We start from the raw sequence: 19,411 nt of genomic DNA, 5'->3' as shown, positions 1-19,411 counted from the left end.
AAATCGGTATTTGAAATCAGTTTTTGAATCGTCTTAAACGATTCATGAGATAGGAAAGAAAATATGTCTTATATATTTCAGATTCATCGATAAAGAATATTTCCCGTTGTGATTGGATGTCATAAAAAAATGTAAGAATAGAATAGAGTAACCAATACATCTGAGTTATGCGCATGTTTAGTGATAATGAAGGGAAACTTTACACACTACACGACGTAGATTACAGGGTCGGTTGCAAAAACTCCGTCGACTTAATTGCCGCACCGTTTGGCTCAAGAAGAACTAGGGATTCGACTCCACTTTCGATGACACTCGTCTTAGTATCATCGACTGTTCGACATCTATAAGAAAATTAAAGTTATTTAGTTTTAATTTATTGTTGAGGAACTATTGATTTCGTTTCGTGTTTTTGAATGTCTTGGCAAATGAAAAATGCGCATTATTATTATTATGTAGGCGTATAAATGGCTGATTACTTTCTGCTTTCTGCAGGACAACTCCAAATCCGAGACCGCAAGCCAAAAGCTTCTCCTTCTTCCAAAGTTTGCGGCAGGCTTACTCCCAACGTCTCTGGCAATAAAACCGAGCAAAGAGCTCCGGCTGTGGCTAACAAACCCATGATCAGCAAGGGTAACAGACGAGAATAAACTGCCTATAAAATTAAGAAATTATTTGATTTCAGACAGGAATCTTTTATCCAAAATGACTAAACTTTTGCGAATGATATGAGAAGATTTATGCTTACCAAGAAAACTATGTAGGGAAACGCAATAAGTCCTATTCCAGCCACAAAGGAGGCGATCGCCATTGCTTGGCTTCGAACAACAGTTGGCAATAATTCACTGGCGTAAAGGAAAATGATTCCAAACGAGGCGGCGATCCCGAACTTGCCAATCATCGCCAACGTTACCGAAATCCACAGCGGATCTGTACTCCGCAAAAGTAAAATCAAATCTCTTTAGAATTTAGTCTTCGAAATAGAAACTTGTTCTTTTTACCTTCTGGAACCAGCATGCAGCAGCAACAGGCTAGGCCGCCCAGCAGCATAGTTAAACAGGTGACCCACCGACGACCCCATCTCCCCATAGCCCACCACGTCAGGACGTAGGCCGGGGCTTCAACAATTGCATTGATGAAAAAGGCGAGCGTGTCGGAAACGCCAAGATTCGACGAGTTGTACGAGAGGCCGTTATACGCCACTGAATTGGCCAGCCACAAGAAAGTCAAAATGTAAAATTTGCGGCGCATGTTGGGATAGCGTAACAGTTCCAGCATTGTTCCTTTACTGGGCTGCTGAGATGGATGAGTAGATTGTGTCACTTCCTGTTGTTCTTCCATCGATAGCTTCACGTTGGTATTCTCCTATCAAATTGAGGGCGCATAATACAACAAAAAAAGTTTAATACAGTTACAACACCAAAAGAGTCGGTAAACTTAGTACAACCCATTAACTATGCGCCAAGGCATCAACAATGTTATACCTGCTTTAAGCTTCGCAAATAATTTGCTGGTATGCTCCGCTTATTGATGCGAGCGATCCGCTGAACGATGGCCTCTGCTTCGTCGATTCGATCTCTGCTAAGGAGCCACCGTGGAGATTCGGGTACCACCCAGTAATATCTTTGAATCATAAAAAGGAAAAAGTTAAACAAAAATAATTCTAGCCAGAAATCGATAGGACTGAAATACCCACCCAAACAAGGGGAGAAATGGAACCGATGTCGCTAATGCGAGATGAAACCAATGGCGCAGGAAATGAGCCAGCCCGGCCAGTAGAGCAAGTGACAAGCCAAAGAACATGCTGATTCCGTTCCCAGCAAAAGTCCTGAATTCGGGGCCCACTAACTCCATCACTATGTGCATTTAAAGAAGAATTCATGTTAATGGTATTTTGCCTGTATACGATTATGCGCATTCATGGCAAATCAATATCGCGTGAATATTTAATCTTTCAGTAAATTTAAAGTATAAAATGTTTTTGAATTACCTAAAATATAGGGTATCTGAAATAGAGCTGGGAAGGTCAATCCATTGACTGCCCGAAAAACCATGTATACTGTGTAATTTGGTGAAAAGGCTGTAGCAATTGAGAGGGTTACAGCCATATAGATCATTAACAGGAAAGAAATTCGACGTCCCCATCTGAAAATTTTAATTGGAACAATAAGCCAAAAAATAAATAAATAAATAAAATAATAATTTTTAAAATGTTGTGATCAGAAATGTCTTTACTTGTCAGCGATCCAGCCGAAGAGAAGATTTCCAAAAAGAGACCCCACATAAAAAAGGGTTGTGGAAAAAGATGGTAACCACTTGTTGTCGCATACTAAATTCAACTGAATAAATTCGCCATAATATACATTTTTTTTTTACATTTCTTATTATTTGGTGGAATATAATAATAAGAGCTCAGGGACATATTTTCTAACACTCCTATCATTTGCAAATTAATTTTCAACATAAAAAAAAAAAACATGATGAACACTGATGGTAATTATAGTCTAAATAAAGTTGTGTTTCAACTGACCTCTGTAACTAGGGTGGCATCATACTGGGTTTTGTCATATTCCCAGCCGTGAAGGCAGTTGGTGACTGGCCATGCGGAGTTGGCCACTGGCAGCAGCGGGAGCGTCGTGTTGGATGGCCAATTACCAGCCAAAATGACTTCCGGCAGTACTTGACTGAAATCAACGTGATACATGGAGCACGAGGAATATTTGGTGCCATCGTGCGGGATTCCCAAGGACTTGCGGTAGTCAACCGTCAGATTTGCCAGCTCTGGGATTTGGCACCAATGACCGGGAGTCGCCGATAAAAAGACTTGATTGAACGCGAGGAAGGCCGCTGGTACCGTGGCCGGAATGCACAGCAAATAGTAGAGAACTGTTTGATATCGACCCTCGGCTCCCAAATACTCCAAGACAGAATCGAAGTCAATTGAAGCCATTGTCGCTCAGTAGTACCTATGCCCTACATCAATCATTTTGAAAGATAATTAAAAGTTAATTGGTAATTAAATCATGTTATTTTGGCCCAGCTATAATAGTACAAAACAGTATTATATCCTGTCAAATCATTGCGTCATCCGAGTTCCGCCAAGACAGTCAAATGGTCAAAGTGATGGATTGGTTTCCAGGATAGGATTGGGTAGATTCGTTTACAGATAGAGGACTCGTTTAAACACGGAGACAAGAATAAGTATATTACCTGAGATTGAAGTATTTTTTTTTGTAAGCGATGATTGTGTGTATGTATGTGTAGAAATTCAAAAACAGAATTATTCGCGCCTCAGCGGATTACGTCATTCGGAGTAAGTAAATCTAGAATTCCAAAAGATAACGAAAATAAGCGATTGTTGTAGTTAAATAAATCGAGACAGCATGTTTTTAACTAAAGGCTAGTTGGGAAACCTAAACCCGCATTTGAAAATAGTGAAACAAATTGTGTATAGCCTTCGCGGATTGAATTGGTTGTTGTTTACTAGCAAACACACAAAAAAAAGTAACCACTGCTGGCCTATAAGTAGGTGGGCTGGAAAGCTATATAGGAGTCATAGTAGATCTCGAGTGATCAGCTGTTTCCCGCATAGATTGATCCCATCACAGACATCAACGGGCCACTTAAGATGAGAAGGCTTCGTTAAGTTTTCTTTCCCATCCAGTCATAAATTGGGCTATGATCACCACTTCCTTTGTGCAACCTCCCATTTCTCGTTGATTTATTTCCAGTTTATTGCGTTGCTCAATGCAGCATCATCGCGTAATGTTGGAATACCCGGCCGGTACATGTTGTTGTATCTATTACGTATTTTATTTCTAAATTAATAGCAACGAGATAATACCGTGCAAAACAAATTATAGAATGCAAAACTATTAACGTAACTGTACTGAGAAAAAAAAATCATCGTACTTAAAATACTTTCTATACACATTGCGTACTGCAAATTTTACTTAATCATGCACGCAGGAACACATTTAGGACTATACCAAATCAATAGCAAGGAAGTTATTATTAAATTAACATGCACACACAGCAGTTATACACTTATACATGAAATACTTCCGCATATTTCATCTTTTAATTCAGGAAAAAAAATAACGCATGGAGGACTTTGAAATAATTTTGGACGGTACACAAGTGAATTAAATTTTACCTTACAAGTTAGACGTTTCATAATTTCGGTCATTAATTCATGAATGTCAGTAGATCACTTTGAGTAGGTTACACTACGATTTCCGTGGATGCTGTTTACTAATAGACCAAAACTAAATTGAACTCAATTAACTTTTAACTGCTGCTGGTCACTCTACAACGACTTCTCAGTCTTCTTTGCTTTTCGAACGTCGCTAAACGTCTGTAGGAATCACCGTCATTAGAAAATCCTTTATTCGAACAGTAAGTCTACATGAAGCCCGAACTGCACATATTAAGTTAACTTGAACACTATATTGCGCCACTGCCGAACAAGTCTCGTTGAGTAAGCGAACTGCTAAGACTCAAAACAAATCGTGACTGCTTCAACGTCCTTTTCTATTTTACTCGTAGAGTTTCCTCTACAAGGACCAGCCTCTGTGTGTATAGAGCTCCTTTATTTTTTCCTTGGCTACTCCTCCTATCCGTCCTGCCCCGGCTTCGCATTCTTCATTGACGTTAGAACATATAGGCCAGGCTACATGAGGCGTGTTTCCTGCTACAGTCTTATATTGCTGGGATAGCGTGAGTTGAAGCTCTCGAAGACGCGCGTCTGTGCTCTATTCTCCCGTACATTAAAAACGATTGGCTTGTCCATACTGCTACCTTATACAAAATATAGTACAATCCTTCAGGTTTACGGCTTTTTTTTTTAAATCTTAAATGATTTAATTTGGCACCGAGAAAAAAGAAAGAAGTAGGGGATAGATGGCAATTCACACGTATCTATCGCAATTTTTTCGTTGGTACAAAATGAGGAGATTCAATTTGTTTCGATCGAAATTCAGCAAATTTGCGGAATTTATTTTGAACACAACAGACGCTTTTATTCAAGAAGTGTTGTGTTATTATCAGATAAATCGGAGAGGAAATCTTCAATGTTATCAAGGCAGATACTTCAGCAAATTAAAAGAGACATCCTGTGTGCAATCCTTAAAGAAATAGAAACTAGAATGACAATTAGAACTAGGATTTCAACAAGAGCACTACATCATATAAATTAGATAGATAGGCACAGGCTCTTTGAATTTAGAAAACTTATATGGGCCTATTGTAGACCCATAAACACAAATAATACGTTCTGCAAGATTTTAGTAAGTAAAGTTCCAAAAAGTGTAATTAAAAAAAGAAAAAAAAAGAAACAAACAAATGCCATTTATAACTAACTGGTTTCACAAACAATTAGCCTAACTATCCATATATCGTCAAGCTTAAATGTCTGCATAAATCTGCATGTTAAGTTGTTTTCCAAAAACAAAAACACAAGCATTGATAGCGGTCACTGGACTCTCACTTTGGCCACTATGACGCACAACTTTTTTTTTTCCTAAGTGGACCCAACGACATCACCGCTGCACGTGAAAGTTCAGACTGGCTCAGCAGACAACAAATTAACAAATTAACGTCATTCCACCGATTTTGTAGTCTTTTCCAAAGCAAAATGACCTTTTGCTTAATCTTTGAAATGAAACTGAAACTGAAATAAGCGATCAATTCGTTTACGTTATTCAATCATTTGCATCCTATTGTTATAATTATATAAGTTCGGATAATAAAACAGCGAAACTCTTTTTTGACACGAACGATATTCTTTATATCACACTATATCACACTAATTTGCATCCGCCATATAACACCAATTCGGGTTATTGTTTGTCACACGTAGCAAGGTTTCATTTTCTAGAATTGAGTTTAATTTTATTGCATTTCGTAAAGGTGGAATTTTGACAAGCCGTCCTAGACACTTTTTTTTTAAACGTAAGAAAAGTGGCACGAACGCGGCTTGCCATATCAGTCCGAAGAAACTCGTTTACACCATTCACTGTCTGTTTTTTTTTATAGCAAAATTGTATTTCGTATTGCATTTTCTGTATTTTAGATTCAAAAAGTATTTAGCAGTCTGGATTATTTTTAAAACTTGAATGGCTGCTCTGAACAAGAACCGGAAAATAACACGTGTGACGCATACAAGATCCCGGCAATTTACAATGGCTATTTCCAAGTTAAGAATTGTTGTCACACAGACAAATGTATGCACCGTATACTTTTGCTTTGCCAAAGAACCCAAAAATTGAAAGGAGTGCAAATGTGGGAGGAGCCAATTCAACGTGGAGTGGCGTGACCACATTTATACACAGTCGGTTGTTTGTAAACATATTGCTGTTTCTAATTTCAAGGATATAAGTGTGCCCTACACTGTGCCGCGCCTAAATTTTATAGAAGCTCTCATTTCACATTGTAACCTATAATTTTCGAGATGACCATATTTGGACCGTTTGGTCCTATGTCAATATTGTGTAACGTTATGCTTCACCGTATGCGTCATCATTATTGATACTTTTCAATAAATGAATATCAAGATCGGAAACATAATAAGAATACGGTAAACCCGACAGACCAATTAAAACGAAAGTAAAACACCCGATGATAACAACTTACTGGCTTTTCTCGTTAGATCTGACATTTGTGAAAGTTCCAAAAGAGATGAGACGAGAAACCACGAACAAATAGTGATTTCTCGTCATTTTTTAATTGGGTCATATTATCATCACCGATCATCACGAAACAGAAAATTTTGATTAGTAGCATTTCACTTGTTTCAATCACGAATTGTTGTGGTACTGGTACATCAAATTTCTTTTCAACATCACATGAAAGAAAGAAAAGCAAAAAGAAAAAAAGAAAAAAAAAAGAAATGTGCTGATTCAAATTATTAGCTATAAAATAAATTACCACGGTATGCGTGCGTTCAAGTCAATTTTGGCCCTACAAAAAATTCACCAATTCTAGAGAACTTCATTTTCACCTTTGATCAGTAATATCGCAAAAGAATCAGTAGGAATATTCTAAGCTATATTTTAAAAAATGAGCCAGCAACCAGCAGAGCTCGTTTTATAATTCTATAAAGAGACGATTTGAAAAATGAAAATATCTTTAATACATTACGAGTTTCTAAGTTTAATGCTGCTTGTGGGATTAGCACGGATTTGCAGTCAAACAAAAAGAAGAATGATGATAAGGACACCCAGGACACAGCACAGGCTATTTGATAGGCTCACTCTTGGTCGCAGTCTTGCTGGGCTGTGAACTGCTATGGTCTGTAGTAGATGAAAGACACCTGAAAACGGTCCCTACGGACACGGGCCTTCAAGCATCTGAACTTTAAGTAAAACACCCAAACTTCTTGAAATTTGGATTTTCCAGCATCTGCTGGCGATAAAAAATTTCTCCTTATTTGTTTATATTTATAAATTTTTTTTGCGCTTTCTTGTTCAGTTACTTTTATACAAATAAATTAGGTATTAACTCAATTTTAAGACGCGATTTTTTCGACGCGGTTTACGCGTAAATGGATAGATTCTTAACAAGCCAAGTAGATATTTGGATTATTATTAATCTTATATCTCTTACATACAGACGGGTCTCATCACAGCATTAAAAAAGATTTTCATATAAATGGCACAATTTATGTGCGAATATGGCGCCGTATGACGCAATGATCTTTAGACTTGTACTACTTCTAAAAGAGGCGCGATTTCAAAGAATGGATCACTTGGTGATTACCAAATTTGGAAGGAAAAATGTGGAAATCCAGTTTTACTTGTACAAAAGTGATATCCGGTTATTCAGCTATCTCTGACCATATAGAATAATCTATTTGTGCGTATTTAAATGCGTAGACTTGTTGAGCTTGAAATTGAAATGAGATTCTCTTTCAATGCAGCAATTTAAAATTATGATTGTGTTATGCATAGGTTTTTTTGTGAATACGGCGCTCAAGTGGAAATACCCGGATGAAAAGTATGATGGAAATTTGCACTCAAGCGTAAACGCTTAATGGATTTTAACAGATATGACAGCTACACATTCCCTTCCAGTTAAATTTGCATGACACAAACTGCTGTACAAGACATGGCTTTAGTCGTTTTTCCACTTGAGTTGCAGATTTTTTTCAGCACCATTGTGTTGTTCTGTTTTCCCTGCATTCCTATACAAAATTATATATATCCTCATAAAAAAAATCGCTTATTAGTTAAAATTTAAAAGAATTGAATTTCTTTTGCATTTAATTTCGGGTAAAAGTAAGAACTATTTTTATACATAAGCCTTTATTGTTAAAAATTTTAAGTTTTCTGTTAAAAATTCGTGCTTTCTTTTGATTGTCTTATCCTAAGAGGAAACAGAAAAGAACGAATACATAGGACATATAACTGATTTCTTTTTAGGGCTATATCTTGCCCTCAATTGTTACGTAATAATTGACGATAAAATATAAAATTAAGCTTGACATCATTTACAGTAAATGCTCAACGGTGCCGAGATTTTCCGAGTCGGGCAGCCGCAATGCGCCGCAATGGCATGGGCATGCCGGAATAATACCGATTGATGCTGCAGCATCAATTTCACTTTAGCATCAAATTCACCTGGAGCAGTTCCATATAGGTAACGAGGAAAAATTGCCTGTGTGGTGGCAGGTCCCTCTTAGTCAAAAATGTTCTTGTTGCATTTTGCTTAAAGTGTTTAAAGAACTTCAAATATTTTCAAAATGTGATGGTTAAAAAGTTGTGAGATTCTACAAAACCGAGCATGATCTGCAGTCGTTCGACAAATGGGATTTTTAGTGAATTTACCCTTACTGAGAAAAAACAAAAACGGAGAGAGAAAACAGTCGCCTAGCTCAGGAATAAACATACCCCCCCCCCCATGACTACGTAACGATTTATAATCAACACGCCACCAAAAATTGTCAAAAAGGAAGTTCAATTTGATCCTACCTTTGTGCCTGGGAAATACAGCCAGGCATCTCCAGTTGCTCCATCCATCCGCTGAAGAGTTCAATTACACCAGACAGGATAGGGTAAAAGGCAAAAGGGTGTGAAAATACACCCACATTCACATGGACGTACACGAGGACATTTCAAGAAAGGGGGAAAAGAGATATCCGTAACTCGATTGATAATGCATTCCAATGCAATGGGATGCTTTTTATCTAAAAAAAAAATAGAAAATGGGTTACGAAAAAATATCATTGACAGAAACAAAAGTCAAGAAAAGTTGAAAATGAGACACTGGGTAATCCCTAATTTTTAACAAATGAGAGAATGAAAGGTTTACTAGTAATACAATGCATTGATGCAGATAATGCAGCAATGCAGCATTAAATATCTAGCAGGTCACAGTTCAATTAAAGTAAAAGAAATCATTATACCCAAGCGATGATCATGAGATTTTTGCTGGTGACAGGTTAACACCTGCAAAATAAAAGCTTTCACATTGTGTGGTTATGATGGCTGGCTCTGGCCTCAAATCTGCAGAAAAGAAAAATGTTACATAGTAGCCTACAAACAAACTGCCATGCATCGACAGGGCAATCAGCCAATCACATGATAAATGCTAGTCAGGAACTAACATTTCACTATTTTTAAACAACTCTTCCTATAACTCTTAGAATCATTCTATTTCTATTCTTAGTTTAATATATTTACCCGCTAAACAGCATGGAGTATGACGGTTATCAAAAACAAATCTTGTTCTTTGTCTCTGACTTTTTCGAAATTTTAAACTAAACGAAAGCAGCAGACGACACTTGTCCAATTTTCTTCTAATCAGCGAATCAGCATGCTTACGATACGATACGATATCGATAGAAATTATAAATGAAAAAAAAATTAAATTCTTCCCTCAAAATCCAAACCGCTGAAAAACGATAAAGGAATAACCGAATAAGTTGAAGGAATTAGTCCCCCCTCAAAAAAAAAGTTCAATTTGGTTTAGTTTTAGAGAAAATAAACATGTTTGATCTCTCTAATGTCCTTGATCCTTGATGTGCATGGGAGAGTGACATCAGCGTAAAATGTAAATTAGGTTAAAGTTGTCAATTTAAATGGTAAAGAAGCCATTGTTGATATGGCTAAAACTGTATCAAGTATATGATATGGAGAGCTAGGGATGTCATTGCTTTTAGAGGTTTAATGAAATACCATCAATTTACTGAAAAATTTGAATGTTTCTGGGAAGTTTAAATTGGTAATCTCTCACAGCGTCGTCTGAAATTGCCAACCCATCGCTTAAAAAACTAGGTATGATGAAAGCTGCCAGGATAACATCGGGTGTGGTTGATCGGGTTTGTCAGCTTTATCCACATGTATATTTTATCGTGTTATTGTCCCACGAAACTGGGGTGGCGAGGTACCGGCCCTCCTTTCACTTGATGGGGAGAATAAGAGAACGTCTGGCCGGGTCCGACGAAAATTGTGGTTGACTGTACAGTATATCGCTACAGAAGTATAAATGATCTATAACCTTTACTACTTATAGACAGGTTTTACTGGAATTTGAAGTGATTGTTGAAATTCTTTGAGAGGCGAGCTACAGTTTAAAAAGAAAAGATCAGCAGTCGATGTTCACCATTCACCATTAAGAGGTGGATTAGGGAACAACGTAGGTTCTACAGAAAATAAAAAAGGTAAAATTTATTAAATATCCTTATTTAATAAACTCTTACGAACGTGATTGTTTGCTAAAACAAAATCATTTTGAATTTAAAGATAAACAGCTGCATCAACGGAAACGGCAGATTTCATAAGAAAGCGCAATGAAAACAACGGTAACTTAATTAACAAACGTTTTATTTTACTTGGAGGTAGACGACTAATTTGCAACATTTATACCCAAACCATTTCCCTATTTTTAGGCTATTTTATCTATCCTCTTGGCAGCGGCACTAGCTGCTCCACCTCAATATGGCATTTTTGAACAGCGTTCACAAGTAGTTGCCCAATATACCGATGAACAATGGGCAGCTTTGAATCCTATTATATCTGCAAACAAATATGAAAATGACGAAATCCAAAGACAATGGGCCAGTTTTCTGCGGTAAGTATTAATAAACACATCATTAAAAGACAACAAACCCAACTAAAGAAAAATGTACTTCTTTCAGTTACCTTCCTTGGTTAACGGGACCTATCGGACCTTCTGGAAAACAAGGACCGGCTGGTGCCCCAGGCGCAGATGCAAAATTTGTCCCAGTCCCAGGAGCTCCAGGCCCAATTGGAGCAGTAGGTCCAGCCGGACAGAAGGGAGACACTGGAGATCAGGGATCACCCGGAGCTCCTGGTTCTACTGGACCTAAAGGCCAGCCCGGTTCTAATGGAACCCCTGGAAGTCAGGGTTTGACAGGTGCCCGAGGAAACGATGGAGCTCCAGGAGCCCGCGGTCTACCAGGATCTAATGGAAGTAAAGGAGAACCAGGAATAAACGGACAACCAGGCTTTGTAGGTGCTCCAGGTGCTCCTGGAAATGACGGAAAACCAGGATTGACTGGTCCGCAAGGAGAGAAGGGTGAAACGGGTGCACCAGGTCAAAGCATACCGTCCAAGATTCCTGGGCCAGCAGGTGCTCCAGGTGCTCCTGGAAAAGATGGCGCTCCAGGCGCTCCAGGTCCCGTTGGTGAAGTCGGCCCAATCGGTCCAGTGGGTCCTCAAGGTTTATCTGGTAAAAACGGGTCTCCAGGATTCAACGGCGCTAAAGGTGCTAAAGGAGAAAATGGAATTTCTGGATCCCCGGGAACTCCTGGCAAGGACGGTCTTCCCGGTGCTCCGAGCAAACAAGCTGGGCCACAGGGACCAATTGGCCCCAATGGAGTTAACGGTGAAGCTGGTTTACCTGGGAAAGATGGTCTCAACGGCTTACCAGGTGCTCCAGGCAAAAACGGAAAGGATGGTGCTCCAGGATCTCCAGGTTTGTAAAATTTTGTTTAATTTGAAGACTGTCCATTTGTCCAACATATCAAACAATGGCACCATTTTTTAAAAATATCTTATTTGATAAATGTCAATATTAATCAGGTCCTAAGGGAGATGATGGCAAATCTGGGGAGAATGGTTCACCGGGTCCAATTGGTGAAAAAGGCGAAACAGGACCTCAAGGACCGCAAGGCGAATCCGGGATTGCTGGCCCACAAGGGCTTCCTGGCCCCATCGGAGAAGTAGGCCCTGTCGGCCCTGTTGGGCCACAAGGAGAAACTGGCCGTGATGGTGAAACTGGTGCAACCGGAGCTAAGGGGCCAGCGGGACCAATTGGCCCTATTGGACCTTCTGGAAAACAGGGGGAAACTGGTGCTCCAGGAGCAAGAGGTCCCATTGGCCCGAAAGGGCCAACTGGATCCCCATCAGGTGTTCCTGAAACATATGAATCTGTCGGACATGACGGACATGATGGATACGGCCCTGTGAAAGCTGGCCGTCATCAAGGTTATAAAACTACCGCTCAATCGTATAACAATGAGTCAGAAGAGGAGCGTGCTTAAGAGAAATGAACAACATGTAAATGGAAAACATTGAAAAGTACGAATTTCTAAATATTTAAAACAACCACGGCTGTGTAGCCTTTATTAGTTGAAGCATTCAAGCATATTAAAAATTAAAAGTAAATATCGATTATTTCATAGTGTGTATGTCTTCCAAATATGGAAAAAAATGAAGGAATAAAATAAACCAAATTGAAGTGATCGTGATGTGTTGCATAACATTTTAAAAACGATTTAGGGGGAGGGCTAATATTTATTTGTTTTGTATTTTACTATTCCCCATATGTAACTATTCTACCGCTCATTTTTCCCCCAACGCCATCTAGTGGGAGAACAAAAAAATAAAAATAAAAGCTAAAGAAATAGTTTCCGCAATATCCAAGGTTTTGTTTCCTTCTATTTTGATTCGACGGACCGATAAATCCGTGGAAGCCCTCGCTTCTCACCTGAAGGTAGGTAAGACCCGGGGATAAAAACCTTTTCACAAACAAAAAAATTACAAAATCTTTGTGGGCACCCAATGGCTCCTTATTTTAAATTATTATTTTGAGTTTTTGACAGCACTTATCTTTGGGGATTTTCTGCTTTTCCAGTCACTCGAGTGTTCAAGTTGACTCCGGTCATTACCCCTACTGCTCCGCCTTATTCTTTGTCCCGAACTACCCCATCTATACAGTACCAAATTTTAAAATAACGTGAACTAACGATGTCCCATTACTTCCATATGTATTTTTATTTGTACTCGAATGAAAGGCCCACATTGGCCAACAACATCAACAACAACAACAACATTCTGCAACAAAAATTCTTTGAAAAAAAAACAATTGATGGAGCAGTCGAGAAATCCAAAAAGAGTAGCCTATATTTCAGTATTTCAGTTTTATACAGTTTAACAATTTTAGCGAGGTACCGACCTAACGCGCTTAACAAAACGTTGGTATTTGTCCATAGGTGAGGGCTATCAAGAGTGAGCTAGTAAGCTATTTACATGTGTAAACATGTTGCGCCGTTAATCACCAACAATTGCGGTTTCTCTTCCATCAACACCGTCGTAGCTGCAAGTAAAAAAAGATAAACAAGTTAATTACTTGACTCTGCGACTTCGTTTATACGCTCACAATGGTGATAGGTTCAGGCGGTGGGTGCTGACAGGAGAGTAAAAACATGCGTAATTATGCGGTGACGGTTATTAAATATGACTGAATAATAAGGGCGTGCGAGCCTTAGTGGGTGCGTTAGTTATTAAGTTATATTTGATATTTCCATTTATCGCACATTCTGAATTATATTTGCTAGTATTTAATTCTAATTTATTATTCTGGATAGGGAAAATCGGCTCCAGACGGTTAAACAACAAAGACAAGGACAGTGTTGAGATTAGAAACTATGGTGCAATACCTTTTAGTTTAGTTGAAACACTTTGGTGCTAAGAAAGAATGAACTGCATTCTTTGTTGAGACAAAAGAGAGTGAGTGAGTAGCAAGCAAGACGACACTAGTCTCGACTCAAGAAAAGGGGGGGAGAACAAACGTTGACATACGTATCACACAATACGTTGAAGCAACATTGAAAGAAAACATTCTCAGAAGTAGAGAGAAGGTTAAAAAACAACACAACCCCTTAAACTGAACGGAGCGTGAGAAACGATAATTCAATGTTTGATTTAGACTAAATCCAATTTTTACTTTAGATTTCTTGGTTTTTGAACTTGGTTTGCGTTTGTTACATGCTGAGATTCGTGAGATTCACCTTGTTCGCGTTTACGCTCGTGACAATTGGCAAGAACATGATTATTTAAACCAGAGAAAGAACATAGGCTAAGTCTTGCGAATGTGAGTTGTGAGGACGTCGACGTTTGTGCTGCAATAAACAGAGCCATTTCACGTCCTCATTAGGCCTACTCTTGAGATTCGCGATGATCAAACATGGATTCAGCAAGTAAAATTTTGGCTATCATTTTTCTTTCTTGTTTGTTCAGTAGATTGTAAAAGTGCGTACACGTTGACTCTGTTTTTAATTCGTTTAGCTTTTTCTTCAACTTGGGACGTTTGACTCTTTTTCGGTCACCATATAGCACAGCAAGTGTGGGTGTGTTTGCTCTGTTGATCTTCCCTCGACATTAAATGTAGGGGCATTTGTTGTCATCCAGAATGTGTACTGGGCATTCAATGGTGCATTGAGTATTCCGTCCAACTTGGGCATTCAATGGTGTCATTGAGTATTCCGTTCAACTGGGGAACTTGTACAGATTATAAATACGACAGTGGTAAATAAACGTCAATCTCTGGGCCCATAACCTGTTGAGATTAGAAACTATGGTGCAATACCTTTTAGTTTAGTTGAAACACTTTGGTGCTAAGAAAGAATGAACTGCATTCTTTGTTGAGACAAAAGAGAGTGAGTGAGTAGCAAGCAAGACGACACTAGTCTCGACTCAAGAAAAGGGGGGGAGAACAAACGTTGACATACGTATCACACAATACGTTGAAGCAACATTGAAAGAAAACATTCTCAGAAGTAGAGAGAAGGTTAAAAAACAACAGACAGCAGTATGCCTAACCTAATTTTTTTTAAATGCATCAGTCGCAGGCCATAGGTGAAATTATATCTCTCGTTGCTGCATGGTTTCATTGGTTGTTTTCACGAAGGTTTGTTTACTGATGAAACAAAAAAATAGCCGCAAAATAGCCCTTCCCGCCCTTTCTATCATGTCCATCGCGTGTTGCTGACTTAAGAATTGCAGATAGTATAACTTACTTTTCAAGGTTATTATACGTCAAAGAAAAATGAAGTTAACAGTTGGGTAAAATTGCGCGACTTTCGAGCATGACTCGCGCTTTGTACCGTGTGATCCGATTTTTAGCAGGTAGGAACAGTTCTTACTAGGAAATAGCAGATAAAGAGATGGCTTACAATTATTGTATGTGTGACTTTCTTTACTGGTTCTTGGTGTAGAATCAGCCTTTGACTTGTTGGAAACTGTGAAAATCAATTAATAAAGAATTATTTGACAACAGAAGACATATAAGAAAGTGAACGATATATACTCACGAGAGTTGGAGTGAATATTGGGGATCACACAGTAAATAATGCAAATTGCTATCACAGACAACCCTGCCAGCACCAAACAGGAAGATCCGATTAAATCGTACACCGCAGGGAAAAGGGCTTTCATTAGCCCGGTTGTCAAGGTTATCAAAATGAAAACGACGACGGAAAAGCGACCTGCAAATTTACTATCCATTTTTGGTTGGTCAGGTGTATAAGACTATTCAGACTGAACTAAATAATGTTACACAATTCAAATTCTTGAAATCTAACCATCTAAAATGAAATACTCGCAGGGAAATGAAACGCTCGAAACTACACAGTCTTAACACACGGCCCGTATGCATAAAGGTATTTGAACGCACTGAACGCCGTACAATCCCTCGTCAATATCTTTTATAGTCGCGTACCGAGAAGTCAAATAATTGCATGGGTGGGGTGTAGTTCAAGTCGACCATCAAGGTACACGCATCAAACTAGTTCAAACTGGTAAAATCGAGTTCCTGGTTAAAAAGTCATTATCAAAGATACACATACCAAACGACCTTAAATTTCCTTATTAGCTCCTCCTCCCTAGCCAAAGACACAGAACCCGTTCTATACCCAATTATTAGACATTCACCGAAATTCGATTAAAGACAGCATACCGCATGCTTGTCTTTTGATTTTTTTTAAACAATTGTTTAGAACTTTCCAGAATACCGCTTTCAAATTATAGAAAATATTTTAAGTGATGCAAGTATAAACATTACACACAACCAGTTTTCAAATATTTATACCAAAATTGGCATAAAATAAGAAAGTGATTGCTGTAGTCTTTCTTTTAAGATGAGATATGTAACCGCAGAAGCCGTGCATACATATTTTTTTCTTTGTGTTAAGCAGTAGTTATAAGCAGCTGATGAGTTGGAAATTCTATGGAATTTATTTGTTGAACATGAAAGCTAAAACGAATAACGGCAGGCTTTTTATACTGTTATGCAACGGGTTGTAGCCTACATTATCCAATATCATCGCTCGGTCTAAATGTGTTAAACAAGTACAAGGTCTTAAAATATGGGCAACCAATTTCTAAAAAAAACATTCTATCTATACCAGTTTTCCGAATTCCTTTTGTATTATTTATTTTAGAAATTTATCACTTTATCAGCCAGCTGTGCGGTTGTATGAATAATTCATACCTTTCACTTGTTGAGACAGGTATTACGTCAATTTTATGGCCACCTTTGTGTTGCTGTCGGCTAACATTGAAAAAGAAAGGCAAATCCTACCTACTAAGAACAGGAAATAATTTTTACAAAACTGACAGTTGGACGTTTTGAAGGGGGTATCGTGTTGTAAACACTGTAGTAAGTGCAACCTATAGGCTGCTAGAATATTTAAATATGTACAATATATTCTTAGTTGGTCAAGTTCTTTTAACAATTCTGTCAAACATTTATTTGCTTGGCGGCCGGCCACCGCCACACCTATTTCCCTCGGCTACCAGGGGCATTGGTGTCAAAATTGTCAATTGACCTTGGCTGCCTGCATGTCTGGGACGCGCCATGCCTGAAAAGTTATGAAATATCCTGGTTAACTTAATTTTACCCAACAACTTATAACTGTCTAACCTTTCTTGCTAATAACATCTGCTGGACAGAAACTCTAGCACTTAAGTGAGACTACAACTTGAGCAGAGCGTAACCGGCAGCCGAAGGAGGGAGGGATTTATTTTTCTTCCAACTACTTATTTATGTGCCATGTAAATTGTTTCGGGACATGAAAAGTAGAATACAGTGTAAAAAAAAGAAATAAAATAATTTTGAGGTAATGACGTTGTATTTGAGATTGGAAATGCACTTATGCACACTGGCGCACACACATTATCAGTTTTATCATCATAGTTCATAATTCGTATTCCCGCCATACACAATTCCGTACTAGCGATCATAGCGGAATTGGGGGGAACCTTCTAGGTCCTCCGGCTGTTCGCTTATCATTCTGCTAGTAATGCTTATCTGTTTGTCTACCTACCTCATCTGACAGACCGTTGGTTTGATCATCGTTGCATTTTTCGTGTTATCAACTGTGTTTCTGCTTCACGTAGAATTCATATAAAACATATTCTGTTTAAAAATTGTAACTTGATATATTTAGCGTTCCAGAATTCGTAAAGTGTAAAAAATCCACATTGTAATGTGGAATGGACATTAATTCAATTGGTACAGATTCATCAAAACCGACTCATAAGCATTTCTTTTTCTCGTGTCCTGATAATCCAGCTGAAACCTTAGCCGTTATTATACCTGAGGTGAGTTTGGTTTTTTAAAAATTGAATTTCAATAAACTGTACGATTTTCAACTTACACATAGCAACTTCATGCAAGCTATGGCATGTATACGTGGCCCTGTGCTCCAGTCCTAGCATGGTATTTATGGAGTCAGAGACCTGAATTAATCGGGAAGCACGTAATTGAATTGGGTGCTGGAACTTCACTTCCAGGAGTGGTTGCTGCTAAATGTGGAGCTAATGTTACACTAAGTGATTGTTCTCGCTTCACTAAATGTTTAGAAAACTGTAGAACAAGTGCTGTAACTAATGGTGTGGGCGATAAGGTAAAAATAATTTATCCCTTCAATGTATTGCTTTTATAAATGTGAGACAAATTTTAATTTTTAGTAATATTTTATTTATTATTTGAAAGGTAAAAATAATTGGACTCACATGGGGTACATTTGAACCACAACTTTTAAAACTTGAACCAGTTGACCTCATCATAAGTTCAGACTGCTTCTATGACCCAACTGTTTTTGAACCAATTCTCATGACTGTATCCTATCTGCTGGAAAAGAATCCATCTGCAAGTTTTGTGTGCTCCTACAAGGAAAGGAGTTCAGATTGGAGTTTTGAACCTTACTTGTCAAAGTGGAAATTATGCTGCAAGACTCTTGAAGTGGCAAGCATTATTTCAAGCTCAGTTGTTGATGTCGCTGAACTCACTCAGGATAATACTATACAACTCTTCGAAATTCATCGTGCTTCCTAGTTGTTCCAGTTCTGCAATATGGAATCAATAATGGATCTGGATTCTGCTTTCAGTGAAGCTTCAGAGACAGTGAAGGAATTTGTGAACATTGATACAACCACCATGCTGCGGCTCTATGGACTATACAAACAAGCAACGCTAGGAACATGTAATATTTCCAAACCAGGAATATTTAACTACACAGCACGTCAGAAATGGGAAGCGTGGAATGCTCTTGGAACCACCAGCCTCAATGATGCCAAATCCCAGTATATCGAACTAGTGGATAGTTTGGCATCGAACCATAAGAAAGGAACGTCAAGTGTTAAAAAAACATCAGCTTTCGGAGTAACAGTCAGCTGTATGGCCAAAATGGATCAAGAGCTGGACGACAGTGACAAGACAATTTTTGATTGGTTGAAAGAGGGAAAAATCGAACACGTTTCATCCATGTTAAGTGTAAATCCATCACTTATAGATCAACGGGACGAAAACGAAATGGCATTGATTCATTGGGCGGCGGATAGAGGCGATACGTCAATGATCAATCTGCTCGCGAAGAAAGGTGCGGACGTGAACGTTACAGACGGTGATGGACAAACCCCCTTGCATTATGCTTTCGCTTGTGGCCACGATGAGTGCATTCGATTTTTGGAACAACTTCACGCAAACCAAAACATCCGAGATCATAATGGTATGCTCCCTTCCGAGCTGTCAGACTTGTAAGCCAATTATACAGTTCAGTTGTTTTCTTATGTTATGTTTCTTTCTACAAATGAGGATGTCTTTATCCGTCAATAAACAATTTTTCCAGTTAAAACATTACAAATCAATGATGGTAGCCCAATTCTGT

The 19,411-nt window shown here is 38.5% G+C and overlaps 5 protein-coding genes across 10 annotated transcripts; 3 read left to right on the top strand and 2 right to left on the bottom strand.

The window, feature by feature from the left end:
* Window positions 1–50: 50 nt before the first annotated feature.
* On the bottom strand, window positions 51–9,734 carry LOC124190548 (organic cation transporter 1-like). 3 transcript variants are annotated; one of them, XM_046583266.1, is made up of 13 exons: window positions 9,678–9,734; window positions 9,401–9,500; window positions 8,967–9,181; window positions 3,208–3,320; window positions 2,528–2,970; window positions 2,233–2,336; window positions 1,988–2,142; window positions 1,694–1,853; window positions 1,482–1,620; window positions 999–1,362; window positions 746–927; window positions 477–652; window positions 51–341 (listed from the first exon to the last, which is right to left on the bottom strand). In XM_046583266.1, the coding sequence occupies exons 5-13, from the start codon at window positions 2,945–2,947 to the stop codon at window positions 221–223; spliced, it is 1,821 nt and encodes a 606-aa protein (XP_046439222.1). In that variant the 5' UTR covers window positions 2,948–2,970; window positions 3,208–3,320; window positions 8,967–9,181; window positions 9,401–9,500; window positions 9,678–9,734; the 3' UTR covers window positions 51–220. The 3 variants fall into 3 exon arrangements, with proteins under 3 accessions (XP_046439222.1, XP_046439223.1, XP_046439220.1); XM_046583267.1 differs by lacking the exons at window positions 8,967–9,181; window positions 9,401–9,500; window positions 9,678–9,734 and adding an exon at window positions 7,138–7,403; XM_046583264.1 differs by lacking the exons at window positions 8,967–9,181; window positions 9,401–9,500; window positions 9,678–9,734 and adding an exon at window positions 4,154–5,556.
* Window positions 9,735–10,512: 778 nt separating this feature from the next.
* Window positions 10,513–12,704, top strand: LOC124190545 (collagen alpha-1(I) chain-like). Of its 2 annotated transcripts, none has more exons than XM_046583259.1 (5): window positions 10,513–10,657; window positions 10,740–10,798; window positions 10,886–11,067; window positions 11,135–11,934; window positions 12,042–12,704. In XM_046583259.1, the coding sequence occupies exons 2-5, from the start codon at window positions 10,787–10,789 to the stop codon at window positions 12,500–12,502; spliced, it is 1,455 nt and encodes a 484-aa protein (XP_046439215.1). In that variant the 5' UTR covers window positions 10,513–10,657; window positions 10,740–10,786; the 3' UTR covers window positions 12,503–12,704. The 2 variants fall into 2 exon arrangements, with proteins under 2 accessions (XP_046439215.1, XP_046439216.1); XM_046583260.1 differs by having other exon boundaries at window positions 10,521–10,654; window positions 10,736–10,798.
* Window positions 12,705–13,340: 636 nt separating this feature from the next.
* LOC124190547 lies at window positions 13,341–15,967 on the bottom strand. 3 transcript variants are annotated; one of them, XM_046583262.1, is made up of 4 exons: window positions 15,824–15,967; window positions 15,554–15,770; window positions 15,416–15,481; window positions 13,341–13,557 (listed from the first exon to the last, which is right to left on the bottom strand). In XM_046583262.1, the coding sequence occupies exons 1-4, from the start codon at window positions 15,824–15,826 to the stop codon at window positions 13,487–13,489; spliced, it is 357 nt and encodes a 118-aa protein (XP_046439218.1). In that variant the 5' UTR covers window positions 15,827–15,967; the 3' UTR covers window positions 13,341–13,486. The 3 variants fall into 3 exon arrangements, with proteins under 3 accessions (XP_046439218.1, XP_046439217.1, XP_046439219.1); XM_046583261.1 differs by having other exon boundaries at window positions 15,554–15,738; window positions 15,824–15,960; XM_046583263.1 differs by having other exon boundaries at window positions 15,554–15,966.
* A 1,524-nt stretch (window positions 15,968–17,491) lies between these two features.
* On the top strand, window positions 17,492–19,378 carry LOC124190544 (probable methyltransferase-like protein 23). The gene is made up of 3 exons (XM_046583258.1): window positions 17,492–17,843; window positions 17,906–18,148; window positions 18,238–19,378. Exons 1-3 carry the CDS (start codon window positions 17,736–17,738, stop codon window positions 18,577–18,579), a joined length of 693 nt encoding a protein of 230 aa, XP_046439214.1. The 5' UTR covers window positions 17,492–17,735; the 3' UTR covers window positions 18,580–19,378.
* Window positions 18,610–19,284, top strand: LOC124190317 (acyl-CoA-binding domain-containing protein 6-like). Its single transcript, XM_046582942.1, has one exon. It carries the CDS (start codon window positions 18,610–18,612, stop codon window positions 19,282–19,284), a length of 675 nt encoding a protein of 224 aa, XP_046438898.1.
* Window positions 19,379–19,411: the final 33 nt, after the last annotated feature.

The sequence above is a fragment of the Daphnia pulex genome, chromosome 3, assembly GCF_021134715.1.
Source record: "Daphnia pulex isolate KAP4 chromosome 3, ASM2113471v1".
NCBI classification, from domain to species: Eukaryota; Metazoa; Arthropoda; class Branchiopoda; order Diplostraca; family Daphniidae; genus Daphnia; species Daphnia pulex.
The sequence above is the reverse complement of the archived record's forward strand: the minus strand, read 5'-3'. Positions and strand labels throughout refer to the sequence as shown.

Bases quoted from the DNA above. Each gene is read 5' to 3' on its own strand.
- LOC124190548 (XM_046583266.1), bottom strand. From the start codon at position 2,947: ATGGCTTCAATTGACTTCGATTCTGTCTTGGAGTATTTGGGAGCCGAG. The intron at 1,621-1,693 runs GTGGGTATTTCA...TATGATTCAAAG, and splicing joins CCATTTCTCCCCTTGTTTGG to ATATTACTGGGTGGTACCCG. The intron at 928-998 runs GTAAAAAGAACA...TGCGGAGTACAG, and splicing joins CTGCATGCTGGTTCCAGAAG to ATCCGCTGTGGATTTCGGTA.
- LOC124190545 (XM_046583259.1), top strand. The intron at 11,068-11,134 runs GTAAGTATTAAT...TACTTCTTTCAG, and splicing joins CAATGGGCCAGTTTTCTGCG to TTACCTTCCTTGGTTAACGG. The intron at 11,935-12,041 runs GTTTGTAAAATT...AATATTAATCAG, and splicing joins TGGTGCTCCAGGATCTCCAG to GTCCTAAGGGAGATGATGGC.
- LOC124190547 (XM_046583261.1), bottom strand. From the start codon at position 15,897: ATGCATACGGGCCGTGTGTTAAGACTGTGTAGTTTCGAGCGTTTCATT. The intron at 15,739-15,823 runs GTTAGATTTCAA...AAAAATGGATAG, and splicing joins CGAGTATTTCATTTTAGATG to TAAATTTGCAGGTCGCTTTT. The intron at 13,558-15,415 runs GTAAGCCATCTC...TTTTACTTGCAG, and splicing joins AAGTCACACATACAATAATT to CTACGACGGTGTTGATGGAA.
- LOC124190544 (XM_046583258.1), top strand. From the start codon at position 17,736: ATGGACATTAATTCAATTGGTACAGATTCATCAAAACCGACTCATAAG. The intron at 17,844-17,905 runs GTGAGTTTGGTT...ACTTACACATAG, and splicing joins TAGCCGTTATTATACCTGAG to CAACTTCATGCAAGCTATGG. The intron at 18,149-18,237 runs GTAAAAATAATT...ATTATTTGAAAG, and splicing joins CTAATGGTGTGGGCGATAAG to GTAAAAATAATTGGACTCAC.
- LOC124190317 (XM_046582942.1), top strand. From the start codon at position 18,610: ATGGATCTGGATTCTGCTTTCAGTGAAGCTTCAGAGACAGTGAAGGAA.